The sequence below is a fragment of the Acomys russatus genome, chromosome 15, assembly GCF_903995435.1.
Source record: "Acomys russatus chromosome 15, mAcoRus1.1, whole genome shotgun sequence".
Taxonomy (NCBI): domain Eukaryota; kingdom Metazoa; phylum Chordata; class Mammalia; order Rodentia; family Muridae; genus Acomys; species Acomys russatus.
The window spans coordinates 38,716,141-38,734,634 of record NC_067151.1 but is presented as its reverse complement, the minus strand read 5'-3'; the positions used below and the strand labels follow the sequence as shown (position 1 = coordinate 38,734,634).

The following is an 18,494-nucleotide window of genomic DNA, read 5'->3' as shown; positions in this document are numbered from 1 at the left end:
TCTAAAAAGGTGTCTTCATTTTCTCATCTGAAAATGGGGATAATAGAGTTCTCCATTATCAAAGGCATTTTTAAAGGATTTATTTTTCATGTGTGTGTGTGTGTGTGTGTATGTGTGTATGTGTGTATGTGTGTGTGTGTGAGTGCATGAGCATGTGTGCCCTGAGGAGCTAGAAAATGATGTCATATCCCCCTAAGGCTGGAATTAAATTGTGAGTTGCCCTGCATGGTGCTAGGAACTAATCCTAGGTCCTCTGCAATACCCATACACTCTTAACCACTCAGACATCTCTCTGGCCACTATCCAAGGCAGTTTTAAGTGGCATTCATGGTTTATTTTACTCTTCATGCACAGCGATGAAACACACAGTGATTCCTCATTGAGTTGTATGTAAGTGCCTTCCTTCATGCTCACACATCTGCTTTACTGGCTATTGCTTTTGTACCATCAGTAAACACCCCTGTGGCAAACAACACAAAGAAAGCCTTAATAGCCGGCACAGACCTCAAGACCAGTTTGGTGTCTGCAGACCTTATTTTGAGTACCAATATCCCCAAACCACCTTTTAAGATGGGGATCTACAACCAAAACCATCTGACTTATTAAGTTATCTTTTTCTGTAAGTTGCTTATATCAGAAATGGGTTTATATGCTTGTTTGTTTGGTTGGTTGGTTTTCGTTCATAAACACCACTCTTAGAAGCTTACACATGAGACTGACCTCTTTTACTAGTTGCCTGGCTGTTCTTTTAAAATTGTATTATAAAGACTCTATGTGATTTGACTATATTCCAGCCACTTTATCCATAAGTAACTAATTGAGATCCATCATGTGGGCTAGTGAGCTGGATCAGCAAGTAAAAGCACATGCCATAAAATCCTGACAGTCTACGTTCAAACCCCAGAACCCAGAGAGGAAGAAGAGAATCTTTGGGAAATTGTCTTCTCACCTCCATACATGATATGGTAAATAAGTACCTACACACACACACACACACACACACACACACACACACACACACATACACACACACACACACATACACACACACACACACATACACACACACACACACACACACACACTATAATGATAAAAATAAAACAGAAAACATTGGGGTTTTTTAACTACTATTTTGGCACTTTCTTGTTTTCTTCTTAATTGTACTTTGTGTCAATTAAGACTCCCCTGGAAAAAAAATCACAATCACAATTAGTATTATAGGATAAGAAATTTATTTTAGAATTGTGTAAAAGTCTGGGAAGTGAGTTTTCAAGATAATTTGGAAGGTTAGAGATAGAGTTACATTTTATCATCTTGAAAACCTAAGTATGCCTAGCCACAAAAATCTTACAATGAAAAAGGTCTGTGAAGATGTTTATAAAAAGCTGTTGTTAGGGGCTGGAGTGATGGATCAGAGGTTGCTCCTGTACAGAACCCAGGTTTAATTACCAGCATCCATGTGGCAGCTTATAACCCTCTGTAACTTTAGTCCCAGGGAATCTGAAGCCCTCTTCTGACATTTGAAGGTACCAGATCTACATACATACATGTAAACAAAACATGAATACAATAAAATAAATAAATGTTTAAAAATTTACAAGAAAAAAGCTATTGTCTCTGAATAATAGCAGACTCTGTGAATTAATAGCTCAAGCTTTATGGGTAGATCTGAAGCAACAGTTGACCACCAAAACCAGTAGTAGTCAGGAAGAAAGTTGTTTGTGCCAAAAAAAAAAAAAAAGAAAGAAAGAAAAAAAAAAGAATAGTTGTACAGCCTCTGCGAAGCATATCCAGAAGTCTGTGTCTGACTACCCATGGAAAGGTCTGCATGGTATTATGGACTTTGTAGTGTATCCACTTTCCAAGTGTCATGCAAATTCTTCTTGCGGCCAACTCTATTCTTGAAGCAAATGAGGAAGGGAATTTATGGATAAGCGATTTCCATTTCGTTTAAGGAGAGGGAAAATCATCAGAGTATAATGCCTTTTTACAGGGCACCACTGTTAGACTTACAAAGTGGTTTCATAGATGATAAGTTACAAAGAAGTTTTCTCTATTTTGCGAGGTCAATTTTGCAAAAGAAAGAGAGAAAATGCCTCCTTTATTTAGATAACACATATAGACTTTAGAGATGAATCATATAGATTCATATAGACTCTAGAGGTGACCCTTTTTCTTTTTTAGTCATAGGGATAAATACTCTTAATGATCCAGTCACATGGAAGCAGAAGTCATCTTTAATGTGCTTTAACCGGAGAAATGCTTGCTGCATATTTTTATTTCTAACGTGATTATTTAATGTTACTCTTTAGGATTCAAGAATGGTACATCAGAATTCTCAGTCTTCAAAATCATGACATTTTAAACATACTTCTAACAATCTGAATCATTGCCCCTGAACCTCAAGGAGCAGTACTTCAGGGATTTGTAAAATTGGTATTTTACTATACATTATAAATCTAAATTTCATCATTGCTGATGAACAAACATGTTTCTCTTTTAAAACTAAAATGATTTAAGTTAAAAATAATTCGTAATATTTTATCAGAAAAAAGAAAATTACAAATTTATTATATACACTATCCTATAGGCACAAACATGTAATAAACATATACACATGTTTATATAGCCCCATAAAGGAAAGATTCTATGTGGTCATTTACTACTATTCAGCACTCAGTAAGTGTTTCTTTTTTTAAAAAAATGACTTCTTTTATTTACCCATATAAATGTTTTACCTGTGTGTGTGTGAACCACTGATGTATGCCTAATGCCCACTGAGATCCTAAGAGAAACTGAGAAGGAAGTGCTCTTGACTGCAGAACCACTTCTCCACCATTGCAACTTCTGAAGCTAACAGTATCTAGGCAGGTACTGTTAGGTCAAGGTCCTAGCTCTCTCCCAAGCAGCTTCTGCCTCACTATACACAGTGAGAGCCAACAACTCTCTCATTCTCTCAAGCCTTTGGCCAGATGCCTTCTTTCAACATTCTCTGTGGGAAAAGCTTTCCCTCTGTGAATTTCATTAGGGCTCATAGTCAAAGTGAGAAATAAAGAGAAAGACAGTTTTAAAGGAAAGAGCAGATTTCAAAGTAATTTTTTAGACACAATTACACCTGGACCATCCATAACATTTAAGGGCAGTGGTGATCATCGAGAGATCTTTGGAACTTTGTCTCTATGACTTGTCCTCGTGTCTATGGCATCTGTCTAAATTAAAAAATGTACACAAAGCACACACACACACACACACACACACACACACACACACACACTGCTTCATAATCTGCTTTCTTTTCTGCTTTTAATATATTTTCCTACAACAGGTGGTTTCATCAGAGTATACCTTGTGACTCAGCTTTCATTCGTTTTGAAAACATAAATTTTGTTTTAGGAACAGTGCTTGATTGGTAACTAACGTAATCCTCCTAAGTCTTGGTTCCATAGCATTTCTCATCAAGTACTGGAAGACAAATTTATACTTTTAGCTTATTTTGAAGGGACATTCCTATTTAGACATCTGTCATGAAAAATAGTGCTTTCTTGGACACTAACTTGGCCAAAATAGACAAGATATTTCAGGGCTCACATACTCTACACTTTTTCTTTATAGATAACAAGAGAAAGGCTTGTAGTGAGTGTGACTTGTTCAGAGTCACAGGATGGTTCAGTGGTAGAAGATGTGCTATGGTACAGGCTGCCTTGAAAGTCAATGAAAATACACTCTAGGGAAAGCTATTGGAAAGGGTTTTCCTGCGGCTGAACAGATGGCTCAATGTATGGCAATGCTTTCCATCCAAGCTTAGTGTCCAGCACCCAGGTCAAGGCAGCTCACAAGTAACTCAAGTTCCGAGGGACCTGGTGCGGCCAGGCCTTTTTGAGCACCCACCTACACATACTGCACACACTCACAGATATGTACATACCAATAAAATTACAAAATAAGTGTGAAGTTTTAGGTATTTACCTCATCATAGAATTTACTAATTTCAAGCATACAATTGAGTGACCATTGCCAAAAATCAGGTTTAGGATATTTCCATTCCACCAGTAATATCTAGTGTGCCCGCTTATAGCAATTTCTTGTTACCTGCCCCCTGTTCCAGGACACCAGAAAACAGGGGAGGGGACCTCTTAATGATCCCCAAACTAATAGCACATTTAAATCCACAATTCCCACAGGAATTCTTGTAGCTTTGACAAGTGTGATTACGGGCTTAGATGGAGTTCAAAATATGATTTGAAAATATGAGATGTGCAATTTCTGTAAGTAAGAAAGTAATTAAAATGAAATAATATGTTGATAAAGGTTCTGTTCTGGCTATAAGAGTAATACAAAATGAAAATTTATATTTAAGTTGAACTTTTTTCATCAGAATGACATATTTTCAACCAAAACGGCATCTGAATTTAACTTTACATCATAAATCATACGAATTGAACATATTTGAAAGCAGATTTTTTGTTGTTGTTGTTCTATTTAGCTATAAATTTGCCTTCAGGGCTTTCTTTCTGTTAGTCCACCACTAAGAGTCAGATTCTCTCCTTTACTTCTCAAGATTACTAACACTGTAAAATCACAGAATATATTCATCCATGAAGACATGGCATTTCAGCCAGTGCAGAGACAAACAGACTCACATATCTGTGGCTATTGAGTATATGGCTCGTGACCTGACAAACGCAGCATCACCTAAAAGTATTTAGTAAGTACCACGTCTGTAGTCCCAGTACATGCTGATTGAGCCACATTTTGCATTTGCACAAACAAGAGTGTTTTAATTTTGATAAAGTTCAAATTATCAAATTTCCATTTATGCTTTTGGTGTTAAGGCTAATAACACTTTGATTTTAGATTGTAAAATGTTCATTGTAAGTAAAATTTTCAAAGCTGTATTTTAGCTTCTGATCCATTTGAAATTTTTTATTCAATTTTTGAATAAAATATAAGACAATTCTAGGACATTCAAAAAATACACACACACACACTATTACTGTTTCCTGAAAAGGCTGTGTTTCTTCCTTTGAATTGCTTTTTCACCTTAATGGAAAAGTGATAGAATGCATATATATTTTTAAATTTATATGCATATTTATGTCTGTGTGTGTGTGTATGTGTGTGTGTATGTGTGCATGAGCATGCACCATGTGTGCACCAGTGCTTTGGAAGACAGAAGAGGGTGTCAGAGCCCTTGGACCTTGAGCTACAGGCAGTTGTGGGCTGCCTGATGTTGGTGCTGGGAACTGAATTCAGGTCCTCTAGAATAACAGCAAGGATGCTGAACTATTGGGCTATCCCTCCAGCCCAAGCATATTTATATCTCACTTTGGATTTTCTATTCCACTCCAATGATTTATATGTTTATAACTCCTTGAGCAGCATGGGATTGGCTTTTATCTCTTATTCTCACTATGCCCATGTTTTTTCTTTCTCAAAATAATTTGAACTATTCTAGAGTATTTGCATTTCTGTAAATATTTAAAAATACTCTTATCTATATCTGCAAAAGTATCTTAGTGGAATTTTGATAGAAACTGTATTAATGAAAAAAAAAGAAATTGTATTAATGATATATCAATTGGCGAGAATTGAGATCTTACTGTACAGAGTCTTCTAGCCCATGGATGCAATGCGTTTCTTCCTTTGCTTAGATATTTTTGTTTCTTTGAGTATCTTGTTAATTTCCATTATAGAAGTCAGTGTAGCATATGTAAGATTTATATTTTAATATTTAACTTTGTTGGCAATTGTACATGCTAGTGTATTTTCAGTTTTTTTCTGGGCACATATTCATTGCTGGTATAAAAGAAAACACCAATGATTTTCTACATTTATCTTCTATCCTATAAGCTTATTTAGAGCTATGTATAGTCTTGATATTTTTATGATTCCCTAGGACTTTCTATCTGGATTATCATGTCACCTGCAAATAGCTACCGTTTCATGTCTTCCTTTCTGATCATATCATTTTTGTTTACCCGACTTCACTTTAAGCTATGCTAGAGCTGTGTTGCACAAAACAGTAAGCCCCTGTGTCCTCACTTTGCTCCAGCTCTTGGGAGAAAGAGTGTTTTTCACCATTGAACACAGTTAGCAATACAGGTCGGCTTGTTGTTCTACCAAAGTGAGAAGAGTTTCTACCACCCCTCTTAACATATTGCTTAATCATAAAGGTATCTTTGACTCTAAAAAACGATTTCTTTTTCTGCATCAATTAATATGATCATTCTCTTTGCTGGGATTTCTCTTGTTGCCATGAAGCATGTTGACCAGAGAGTGAGTTAGGGAGGAAATGGGTTGTTTAGCTTTCATTTTCACATTGTAGTGCATCACTGAAGGAACTTAGAACAGTAAGTCAAGCAGGACAAGAGCCCAGAGGCAGGAGTTAATGCCAAGGCCATGGAGGAGGAGGGCGGCTTACTGGCTTGCTCACTATAGCTTGCTCAGCCTCTTTTTTCTTATAGAACCCAAGACAATGCCGAGGGCTTATACCATCCACAGTGGATTGGGCCCTCCCCCATGAATCACTGATAAAGAAAATGCCTTACAGCACTATCTTATGGAGGCATTTGCTACATTTAGGTTACCCCCTCTCAGATGACTTCAGCTTGTGTCAAGTTGACATAAAACTAACCAGCACAACCATTCTGTTTTCTTTGTTTTTTGTTTTTTGAGACAAGGCTTCTCTTGTAGTCCTGACTGTCCTGGCCTCACTTTGTAGACCAGGCTAGCCTCAAGCTCAGAGAGATCTGCCTGCCTCTACTTCTGCCTCTGCCTCCCAAGTGCTAGGATTAAAGGCCTGTGCCGCCACAGCTGGAAATTTTTCTTTAATTGTGTTGGGTCACATTAGTCAGTTTTTGGATTCTAAACCAGTTTACTTGGTCACAATGTGTAATCATTTTTTTGATTGCTGGATTGCACCTGCTGATATTTGTTCAAGATAATTACATCTATATCCATGAATGATATTAATCTGTAAGGTTTCTGATACTCTCAGTGTATTTTGGTATTAGAGCAAAATACAGTCTTTGAAACAAACTGTTCCTTCCTCTTCTAGTTTCTACAAGGAAGTTGATTTTTATTAGTTCAACTCCAAACTGGTAGATTTTTTTCTGGTGGGACTATCTGTGCTATAGGGTATTTCTCCTTTGACATTTTAAAGTTACATTTTCAAAATACCTTTGTAGTTTCAGTAGACTTCAAACTCTGTTTAACTTTAGATGTTCTCTGGTCATTTTTGTGCTTCCAGGAAATCAGTATGTTTCATTTAAGTTGTTGAATTCAAGTGTGTGATTTGTGTATCACACCTTACCATCCTTCCAGCATCTGTGGTTATCACCGTGGTCCTCTCTTAGCCAGGTCATCTGCATCTTCTTCTTCTTTGTCAGTGCTCCTAGAGGTTTGTCAATGTTATCGATCTGTTAACAACTGTCAGGTGTGCATTGATCTTCTCTGTTGCTTTCACTTACGTGATTTCTGTTATCTATTTTCTCCTTTATTGCTGCTCTGGCTTGCTTTGCTTTTGCTTTTCTAAAAATAAAAAGCTTTGTGGTGGAAGCTGAGACTGGAGACGGCTGCTGTACTCTAACCCGTGGACCTCGGGCCTGAAATTCCTCTCTCAGTGCTGCTGTAACGCAGATTTTGATATGCTGCATTTCTTTTAATTCAGCTCAATGTGATTTTAATTCCCTCAACGTTTCTTCTTTGAGTCATAGGCCATTTCTTAATGTTCGCTTAGTTTCTAAGAGTTCGGAAATGTTCTTATTATATTCTGCTCACCCGAGTCCACAGAGAGGACAGCGTTCTGTATAATTTTATTTCTTTTCAATGCACTTCCGTTCCTTTTGAGTCACATAACAAATTAAAGATACCCTCAGAGAATGCTAAAAATGCATCCATATCACATAAAGATGTGAAAACAAAACCACTTCTTCTTACGTTAATTTGACTAAGAGTGAGCCCAAATTTGGATTCTCTAATCTACCTAAGCTTTCCTTTAGTCTATAGCTCGTGGTCACTGACCTACCTGTGAGCCGTCTGCTGGGACTCTGCTCTGTCCGTGTTGTACCTGTCTCTGAATGTCTGTGTCTGAATCTCGGCCCATCCCCGTGTCTGTGCATGGAAAGGGCTCTGCTCTGTATTTACCGCACAGCACAGAAAACATAGCACGATGAAGTGATAAAGGATCCTTTACAGAAATTCTTAGCAGGGTTTTACAAGGGAAGAAACTTTACTGATCCCATCTGACTCAGCACAGCAAGCAACACTGAAAACCGATGTTATTAAGCTCCGTCTATGTCACTTGCAAAACGTATGGTGGATATTTGCCTTAAAGTTGCTTTCAACCTGGCAGATGTTTTCAGCTAATGATTACCACAGCACACACATACACACATACATTATTCTGAGCCAGGGTCAAGGGTCAAGGAAGAGTACATAGGGTAAGATAAAAGCTATGCATTTTTCTTAAGTTGTAAAATCTGATTGTATGCGAATTTTAGGCAAATAAGATTGGTCATATTGTTATCTTAAAGGTAGGTTAAATTTAAACAGGCTGAGTAAATAATAGGAGAACAGGGTAAGCATATAGACTTTAAAGATCTCAGGGAGTTTTATTAATTTATTAAGTTGGCTGAGAAGTCTGCCAAAATTTGTCTTAAGGCAGTGTTCAAGAAAGATTTTGTTTTATTTTGTTTTGTTGTTTTCTGAGACAGGGTTTCTCTGTGTAGCCTTGGTTGTCCTGGACTCACTGTGTAGACCAGGCTGACCTCAAAGTCACAGAGATCTGCCTGTCTCTGCCTCCCTGAGTGCTGGCGTTAAAGGCATGCACTACTGTACCCACCTCAAGAAAGATTTTCATAAAACATGTACCACTACATTGTTCTATGACCTAGATGTTGATTATCTTAGTACACTTTTCACTACCACTTGAAGAAAATATCCTGCTGTTATTGGATAGCATTTTCTTAAAATCTTTCACAGATTGATTAGACCACATTGGCCTGTGGGGTATTTTCTTATGCCTGCTGATTTCCTGCTTAGTTCTCAGCTGTTGACACAGTGTTGTAGTCTCCAGCTATGTGGAGAATGTGGTCATTTTCCTTTCAGAGTTATCAGTCTTGCTTTATGTACTGCTCTGCTCCGTGATTTGCTGTGAACATTTTAGGGTTCTTATGTTTTCCTGGTGCATTGATCCTTTTGTCATCATGGAATAATCTACCCTGGCAGTGGACGTTTTTGATTACTGTAACTCCTATATTTTCTTTTCTTTTAAAGATTCATTATTTATATGTGTATGTGTGTGTTCCTGCGTGAGTTTACAAGAGCTTTTGCAGGCCAGAAGAGGACAACAGACACCCCAGAACTAGAGTTATAGAGAGTTGCAAGCCACCATGTAGGTGCTGGGAATTGAACCTAGGTCCTCTACAAAACCATTAAACACTCTTAGCCATGGAGACACTTCTCTAGCACCCAAAGCCTGTATTTTTCACTAGTAATATTGCCACCCCTGGGTTTTTGTTGTTGTTGGTGGTGGTGGTGGTGGTGGTGGTGGTGGTGGTTGGTTTTTGTTGTTGTTGTTTGGTTTTTGCATAATATGTATTTCTTCACCCATTTACTCCACTCAACGCATCTTATTATAGATGAAGTTTCTTAAGCTCATTGCATAATGTAATCATTTTTAATCCACTCTGTCACTCTCTTGCTTTCTAACTAGCTTATTTAGTTCCTCCACAATGAATACTGTGAAAGAATACTCTCATATAAAAATAAAATGAGGATGAGCCATTAACATACCCACATCTTCCTAAGCTCCCTTTCTCAAGTTGTGATATGAGACACAGAGGACAGAAACCTCCAAAACATCTTGGACTCTATTCTCTCTATGCCCCCAAGCAGCTACCATACAAGAGACACTTCCTGTGTGTGGAGCATTCTACCAACACTTCCTGTGTGCTAGTTCTTGTAATGCTAGTGTTCTCAAATGGCAAGCATAACATCCAGAGACCTGGAGATTTCAGAGATGGTGGCCCCACTGGGTTCAAAGCCAAATGTATATGAGTGGGCAGCAGAACTTCAGTATTGGCATCCATAGAACCGAGAGTTTTGCCTTGGCAGTTTCTATGCATCCCTCAGTCCCTCATCTACCACTTCCTGGACCAGCACTCAAGTTCAGGGCCTCATTCTCTTGCACATATGATTTTAAAACACCCCCTGTTGGCTTTCCCTGCCTCCTCGCTCACCCTTTCCAACCCACCTTTCTCAGGCTGATGAGTTATTCTCCTGGAACACATTCCCTCCATTTCATTCCTACTAAAAGGATCCCTGTAAGGTGCACTTACAAACCTTAGTGTTAAAGTTGCTTATTTAGAGAAGCACAATGGCTTAGGAACAAAGGGGTGAGACAGGTCATCTTGGACTCGGATCTGATTCTAACATGCACTTCCTTGTCCTATCTCCCATGAGGCAATCACTTTGTCTATAAGTTTTGGATAATTAGGGCTTTCGTTTTTATAGGATTAACATGACTATTAAGTGTGAAAGCGAAGGTCTCCACCAGGAAGTGTGGCCCATGGCTCCTCCTCAGCAGGATCATCAGACTTCATAGTTATATTTTCATCATTAAAAAGACATAGGAAATCAATTTTATTCCTTCTCATGTCTCTGATGAGGTTGAAGACCAGATAGCTTAGTCTTACAATTAAGCTTAGTTGTTTAGGAGTTAATATGCTTTTAGGTCTAGATAGATGTTTTAAGTTGATAATGATGAGATATGATAGATATTGCTTTAAATTCTGAATTTTAGACACACCAAGATAGGTAAGATTTTTCTTCAAGGCTGCCAAAACCTAACAGCCCAAACACTAAGAATGTAACATTTATATGATTCCTGATTGTGTCATGGTTCTTCTTGCTGTATGTATGTGTGTGTAATAATATAAATGTATATGTAGAAAATAAAACAATATTTAATAATAATTTTAAGAGAAAAACCAAAAAAAAAAAAAAAAGGCATGAGTAGAGCAGATGGTTTGGTGGCTCAAAGGTTTGCCCTGCAAGCCTGAAATCTTAGTATGGAGATCCAGATCCCTCATAAAAAGTGCCGTTTGTAATCCCCAGTGCTCTGGGCTGATTCCTATGACCATGCAATATAAGCAAACTGGCCAGGCTTCAGTCCTGTCTCAAAAAAAGGAAAAAAGAAATCAGCCATTGAGAAAGACCCACCTCTACCCCACATATGCCCACATAGGCAAATGAACCTGCCTATTACACACACACACACACGTACACGCACACACACGTGCACACACACACACGCACATGCACACACTGAATTAAAAGAAAAAGATGGCATCTGGGAAGGTACACTTTGCCACACATCTTTTCAGGTAAAAGTCTTTTACTACAGGTCTTTATTTTCTTTCCCAACGTGTGTGTGTGTGTGTATGTGTGTGTGTGTGTGTGTGTGTGTGTGTGTGTGTGTGTGTGTGATCACATTTTGGTTCACTAATCATACAAAGAGGACATTGTGGGACAAATAACTGGAGAAGCCTTTATTTATAGTTACTGAATTTCCTGGAAGTAAATCTTTAAAATTTTCTTTTTCTCCTGAGTTTCCTTTTCCCTCTAGCTCTCTTCTGTATCTGTTTCACCTTCCCCAATCTGCTCTAAACCTTGCTTGACTTACACTCCTCAACGTATATACTTTTAAGGGCCAAAAGTCACTTAAAGGTCACTGAAGTAAGATTTTTTTTTAAAAAATACTAACTTTGCCAATAACTTGGGCTATTGATAAATTAGTGGTACATTCCAGCTTCAAATTCAGAGAATCGATGACCAACTGTGACCCTGGACAAAGTGATGATCTTTGCTGCTGGAAACCGCCTTGCTTAAGTTGAATAATTTAGACTAGCAACAGCCAGCATCACCTTGTTAGGATAATCATGTAGAGAGTCTCTTTTTATATTATAATTTCACCCCAAATTCACCTAGCAGCTTACTGTGGAAAAATAAAAGGCATTCAGTGTACCCGAGGTCAGCAAGTTGGAATCAATTATCACAGAGGATTATTTGCGCTAATGTGTTTATGTGGCAGGCTCTCTTCTTCTGAAGTATTTGTGAGGTTTAGAAATGCTTTTCATTTCCAAATTAAAAAAAAAAATCTCCAAGCCACCCACACTCCTGAGTATACTGCAGTAATGGGTTATTATTCCCAGGCAAATGCTAATTCGTTCACATTAAAATGGAAAGAAAGCACAGACTGTAAAATGAATAGTTTCAGATTATTTAAATAGATTATTCTGATCATGCAATAAAGTTAATGTCTAATTAAATTCCATACATTTTAGTTTTATCAAAGAGAATACTGAAAGGATTATACTAACACCTTTCACACAGCACAGTTAAGATACAAAGAAATATACTGAACAGTAATACTGTTTTGCTTTTTAAATTTGCTTTTAAAAAAGTAATTACCCCACATTTTGTTATTCTTCTTGGCATTCTGTAGTTGTTTTGAGCCAGGGTCTTGTTTTGTGCCCAAGACTGTCCTTAGATTGATCTCTGTGATCTTCCTTCCTCTACCATGTTAGTGCTGAGATTACAGGCCTATGCCACTATGCCCAGATACCCCACTTATTTTGAAATGGCATCTTCATCACATACTGTACCCAGCTTCTTGGCTGTCCATTAACACCTAGAATGAATTACTGTAGCTTTAGATGGTTAGAATTTACCATAATAGTATGTTTTCATATGTTCTTGTTGAGACACAGGCATATAAAATTTTCACATTGCGAAGAAAAATTTCACTTTAAGAATGTATTAAATCAATAAAATGAGAAACTTTCAGATTTGTAATAGATTTTCTCAAAATAAAACATTGTCTCTCTTGTTTTCTGTTCGTCCTTATTGGTTTTTTAGTATTGCAATATTGTCTTGTCAGGTTTCACAATAGTGCTACTGTTTGGAATCAGACCATCTTTATTTTAAAGATTGTTTTTATTTTATTTTTATTTTTTCTTTTTGAACCAGAATTGTTCAGTCTCCGTCAAAGACATATGTTTCTGAGTGTTTCACCTCTGTATGTTTTCCCTCTGTGTGCCTGCCTGGTATTGTGGAGGCCAGTAGAGGGCGTGAAGTCAGATTCCCTGGAACTAGACTTAGGGATAGTTGTGAGGCACTACGCAGATATTGGAAACCAAACCTAGGTCCTCTGCAAGAACAGCAAGTGCACTTAAACACCGAGCCATTTCTCCAGACTCTGAAATGGGAATTTTTCAAGCATGTTTTGATTGGAAATAGCTACCAGGTTCTTAGGGTGACCTGGTAATCCACCACCTCACTAGATTCTGTCGTTAGTTCTTAGACTTTGTCCATCTCTAACATTTGCATGTGTAAAACACTTACAGGCATCAGATGTGATTCTTTGTTTCCTCCTGCTCAGTGCTTGAGCTGCTTCTTTCTTTTGCTGGACTGTGGTCCAGCTACTTTAGAGCCGTGCTGGAGATATCATCAGTGCCACCGGGATTCACACTGTTTTTTAAGTCGTGCTTTGGGAAGGTTCTTGGGTTTCTGGTCCCCTTGCTTGAACTTAGGCTAAGTGCCCTTTCCCATGACAGACCTGAGTACAACGTTGCATCCTCGCACGGACGGCAGTGCCTTAGGAGACTAAACAGCTCAGAGTCTGTGGGCTCTTGAGGCACGAGAGCATCTTCACCCCACTGCTGTAGACCAGCCAGCCTACCCTTCACTCATAATGGTGATTCACTTAGTGCATGCGCTCTATTCTACCAATAGCAATAGACAATTCTGGTAATTTTACAGAGCCTGTCAGTTCCTCTGTTGTATCTCTTTCAATATCATATTTCTCATTGCTCAAGATTCCATTTTCTTTATCCAACAACGGTGTTCTCTAACTTAAATCATATACAAGTCATGTTTAAAGGGACAAATAATTCTATGAATGATGCTCAACTTTTATGATTTTACTTAAAGATGTACAAATTAAATACAGTAAACTAGAACTTGCCTTACATCTTAAATTCAGCCCAAGGAAAGCCTGATTTTTAAACCTTATCTATAAAATACATGTAAAATATGTTCTCTTTAAATGATTACTGCTTAGCAATATGAATATACTTAATATATAATAATTCTAGTTAATTTCTATTTTTGGAGGAATTGTTTTGTTTTCCATGGCATCTGTATCATTTTCCTTTCCCACAAACAATAAGTTCCCAATGTCTATGCATCCTTCTCAATAGTGTGCATTGCTGTATTTTCATAGTAGCACCCCCAGAGAGTGCGAGGTGATATCTTATTTGAGTTTTGATTTGCAAGTGTTCCTGTATGTCCTGGCCACCTGTGCATCTTCTTTTAAGAAATGCTATTTTAAAAAATCCTATCCAGGTTCTTTGAACATTACTGAGGCTGATTTTTTTTGTTGTTGTTGTTCTAATCTCTGTTTTTGCCTCTGTAGTTCTCAAATGTAGACTGTCTATTTGAATAGGAATGTTTGAAAAATTATTTTAGTAACCCAGCACTTTGAACGCTATTTCAGAAAAAAAACTAATCAGTCTTCATACTTAGCTAGGCTTTGGTAATTTTCAAATGCTAATTTGAACGAGCGAGTTATCATCCTCTAACTCAATATAAACTGTGTGGAGGTGAGGTAGCTATGAAGAAGGTATGGAAACCTGCAGTCTGTGGATCTGTCGAATCAGATGAAGAGTGTCTCCCAATCCCATTCACTCCAAACATTTTTGAATATTGATTTTTATTTTGTGTGTATGAGTGTTTCCTTGCATGTGTGAATACACATCATTTTATGCCTGGTGCCCATGGAGGCCAGAAGAAGGTGTTAGTGTCCCTGGAACTGTAGTTACGAGCATTTTTGAGACTGCATGTGAGCACTAGGAGCCTAACCTGGGTCTTCTCATGAAGAGCAGCAAGTGATCTTAATCTCTGAACCATCTCTTCATTCCCCTTAATTGCTTAACTTTTATGTACTCATTTTGGTGGTTGCATGACATGTGCTTATTACATGGCTTGTGTGTGGAAGACAACATACAGAAGGAGCACGATTTCCACTGCCGCTATGTGGATTCCAGGGATCAAACACAACTCACCAGGCTAGCATGGCTGACGTGTTTACCTGATGAGCCATTGGTCCCACATCTGCTTGATATGAATTGCTGTCTGTGGTAGTGGTTGCATAGGAAGATGTCATTAAATGCGTGTTTGGATAGGCATGTCTGGGTCATTTTAATATGTTTGATAACTCAGTTTTCTCATGACATTTTTTGTTTTAAGCTAGTATACTACACACCAGTTTGTACAATGTAAAATGCCAAAGGAAAATAATTTAGAAGTGATTTATTGAAGTAACAAGGTAGGCCATTTTTCTTCTACCAAATTGTAACATAGGGTAATTCAGCTTTCAAATGAACTACTCTTAAGAATACAGAAAGAAGAAAGGAGGGCTAAGCTTACAACTCACATTGTGCTAACAATCAGAATTCCTTTTGTGTGTGTGTGTGTGTGCCTCTGTATGTTGCTTGTGCTTTTGAGAGCAGGCTCACACATTCAGGAGTGCTGGAGGCCAGAGACTGATCATGAGGTGTCTTCCTCAATTGCTCCCCACCTTTACGGCTTGAGACAGGGCCTTTCACTTAAGCTTACCTTTTGAAATTAGATTAGATTGATTAGGTTAGGTTAGATTAGATTAGTAAACCCCAGGGATCCTCCTGTCTCTGCCCCCCCCCACCCCCCCCAGTGCTGAGGTTACTGATGAAAGTCTCCACAATGGCTTTTTACTTAAGTATGGAGGCCAGGGGTCAGGTTGTCATGTTCCCACAACAAACTTTACCGCTGAACCATCTCCACAGCCCTGACAATCAGATTTTTTGACTGATTAATGTTTTAGTAAATTTTGGAGTAAAAATTCAGGAATCTGAGTTTGGTTTAGAAAAAAAAAAAAAAAAAAAAAAAAGCCCTTCTCTTTCAAGATAGGAAGATTTTAGGATGGCCTTTTAGTTCATGATTTTCCAAGCCCCGCTCCCCCCAAATAAATTTACATGGCCTGATACCAAGCAGGATAGCAGGAGCACTGATGTCAGTCAGTGTACAGAGTGGATGCAGCCTAGCTGTGGCACGGTACAACCAACACACTTTCTTCATTATCATCTGTAAAACACTGTGCATACGAAAAGCTAGCCTGCCTTAATCTCATGCATTGCATTAGGAATACGGCGGCCTTTTAAAGACAGCAATCTTTTCTTAACTTTTAAAAGTAATCTGAAATGCCACTCCCACAGAAACTATTCCTATCAAAAGTAGTTATTCCTTAGATCCCAGAGAACTAGGCTCCTATGTCAATTACAATGCTTAGAGTGAACCTTTTGTTTCTTTAAGCCTTTCTAATTAAAACACTTGAAAGATCTTTGAGTGAAGACAGTATCCTTGAAGGTAGATAAATAAAGGCCATTTCCCCTTGAGAGAAATAAGCTTCCCCTGTTCATTCCTGTTGGGTCTAGACACAAGAGGCCCAGGCCTCATGCCCTCCCAGAACAGTTTCCTGGAAGTGAGAAGTTTACTGGAATGTGGGAGTTTCAACGCTACACTGAGATGGGCTCAAGGAAACTAAGAAGTCTGATTATCCTGCGGTGGTAAAAACACATGCAAGTGAACCCGGCCACCTAGCAACTCCAGACTGTTTCAGCTATAGGTGCCTGTGTAAAAGCATCTGCTAAGCCGCCCCTACCCTTATTCTTCTTTACGACATGTTTTAATTAGAACAATGCATTTTAAATTTTTTCACGCAGCAGTAGTGCTCTAAAAATTTGCCGTTTCCTACGAGCTCCCAGATAGTGCTGATGTGATGATTTATTGTGAAGAATTCTTGGTGTTTGTGCACCACCACGTCCTTCTAGCGCTAACGTAAGCAGGCGAGGGCTCGGGTGAAACTATGAAAGCACAATACAGATTACAGTCTTTTTTGAGAACCGGTTTTCTTTTCTTTTTTATTTATTCATTTTATTTTGCTTTGTTTTTATTTCATTTCTGCTTTTTTTTTGAGACAGGGTTTCTCTGTGTAGCCTTGGCTGTCCTGGACTCACTTTGTAAATCAGGCTGGCCTCGAACTCACAGAGATCCGCCTGCCTCTGCCTCCTGAGTGCTGGCATTAAAGACTACCACTACACTTGGCCTTTTTTATTTCTTAAGCTCCTCTCAATGGTGCTTCATAGAAAGAAGTCTAAACTTGGGGGAAGATTTTTGCAGAGCCACGGAGTCCTCTGTAATTGGGTTTACCTTAATGACTGACTTCTCAGTAGAGAAGCAAACCCATTGGTGATTTGGTTAGGAATTAACAGTTGAAATATTCTTTGTACTTATAATTTGCATCATAGTTTTGTAACTACCGTTTTCTCTGGTAGGTACACTAATGAGAAAAAAACACTATATGCTGCTAACACAATCTACATTTCCTATAATCTCTGCATGCTTTAAATGTATTTGAATATGTAGCAGAACTATAAAAGCCATGCAATATTGTAAATATGCATTTAATTCACACCCAAACCTTGTCCTTGGAAAGGAACAGCTGTCTTACTGCCTCCTATCAGTGCATTCATTTTGCTTTCCACTGTGAAAATAACTCTTGCTTTCTCTTAAGTTTCTCCCCTCCTTTAGGTATATTTGACCTAGGAGAAACTCAGCTACAGAAGTCGAATTTAAATCTCATTACCTATAAATAGTTTCTGGGGGAAAGGATAAGGGAAAAAAAAATTAACCATGCTGACGCATAAAATAAATTTCTATGTGTTCCACTCAAGACAGGATTTCAGTAACATAGCCCTTTGCTTTTGTCCCCAGCGTTCCGGCGGTGGGCTGGCTATTCCCTTATGCGCATTCCAGGGGACCGTGTCTCTCCAAGCACCTACTGGGAAAACCCTCTCTCTTTCTACTTACGAGGTCAGTGCAGAAGGCCAAAAGATAACTCCAGCCTCTAAGAAGATAGAAGTCTACCGGTCGAAAAGTGTCGGCCATGAACCGAACCCGGAGGAGTCTCCCTCCACGTTTGCGGACACTAGCGTGAAAATACACTTGGAGGTCCTTGAAATTTGTGACAACGATGAGGCTCTGGACACCGTGTCAATCATCAGCAACATCAGCCAGTCCTCCACCAAAGTCAGGTCTCCTTCTCTGCGCTACTCACGGAAAGAAAACAGATTCGTCTCCTGTGACTTAGGAGAAACCGCCTCGTACTCGCTCTTCTTACCCACGAGTGATCCTGATGGTGACATCAACATCTCCATCCCGGACACCGTGGAGGCACACAGACAGAACAGCAGGCGGCAGCATCAGGAGAGGGATGGCTACCAGGAAGAGATCCAACTGTTAAACAAAGCCTACCAGAAAAGGGAGGCTGAGAGCAAGAGTAATTAGGGAGTGTAGGGAGTGCTGGTCTAACAGGCAAGAGAGGCTTGGCA

General features: G+C 38.7%; 1 protein-coding gene across 1 annotated transcript in view; it reads left to right on the top strand.

Moving 5' to 3' along the window:
- The window catches only part of Gpr149 (G protein-coupled receptor 149), a 61,309-nt gene extending 42,838 nt beyond the window's left edge, over positions 1-18,471 (top strand). The window contains exon 4 of the mRNA XM_051157241.1: positions 17,878-18,471. Within this exon, the coding sequence (XP_051013198.1) occupies positions 17,878-18,450 (573 nt within the window). The 3' untranslated portion in view covers positions 18,451-18,471. The remainder of the gene's footprint in view (positions 1-17,877) is intronic.
- Positions 18,472-18,494: the final 23 nt, after the last annotated feature.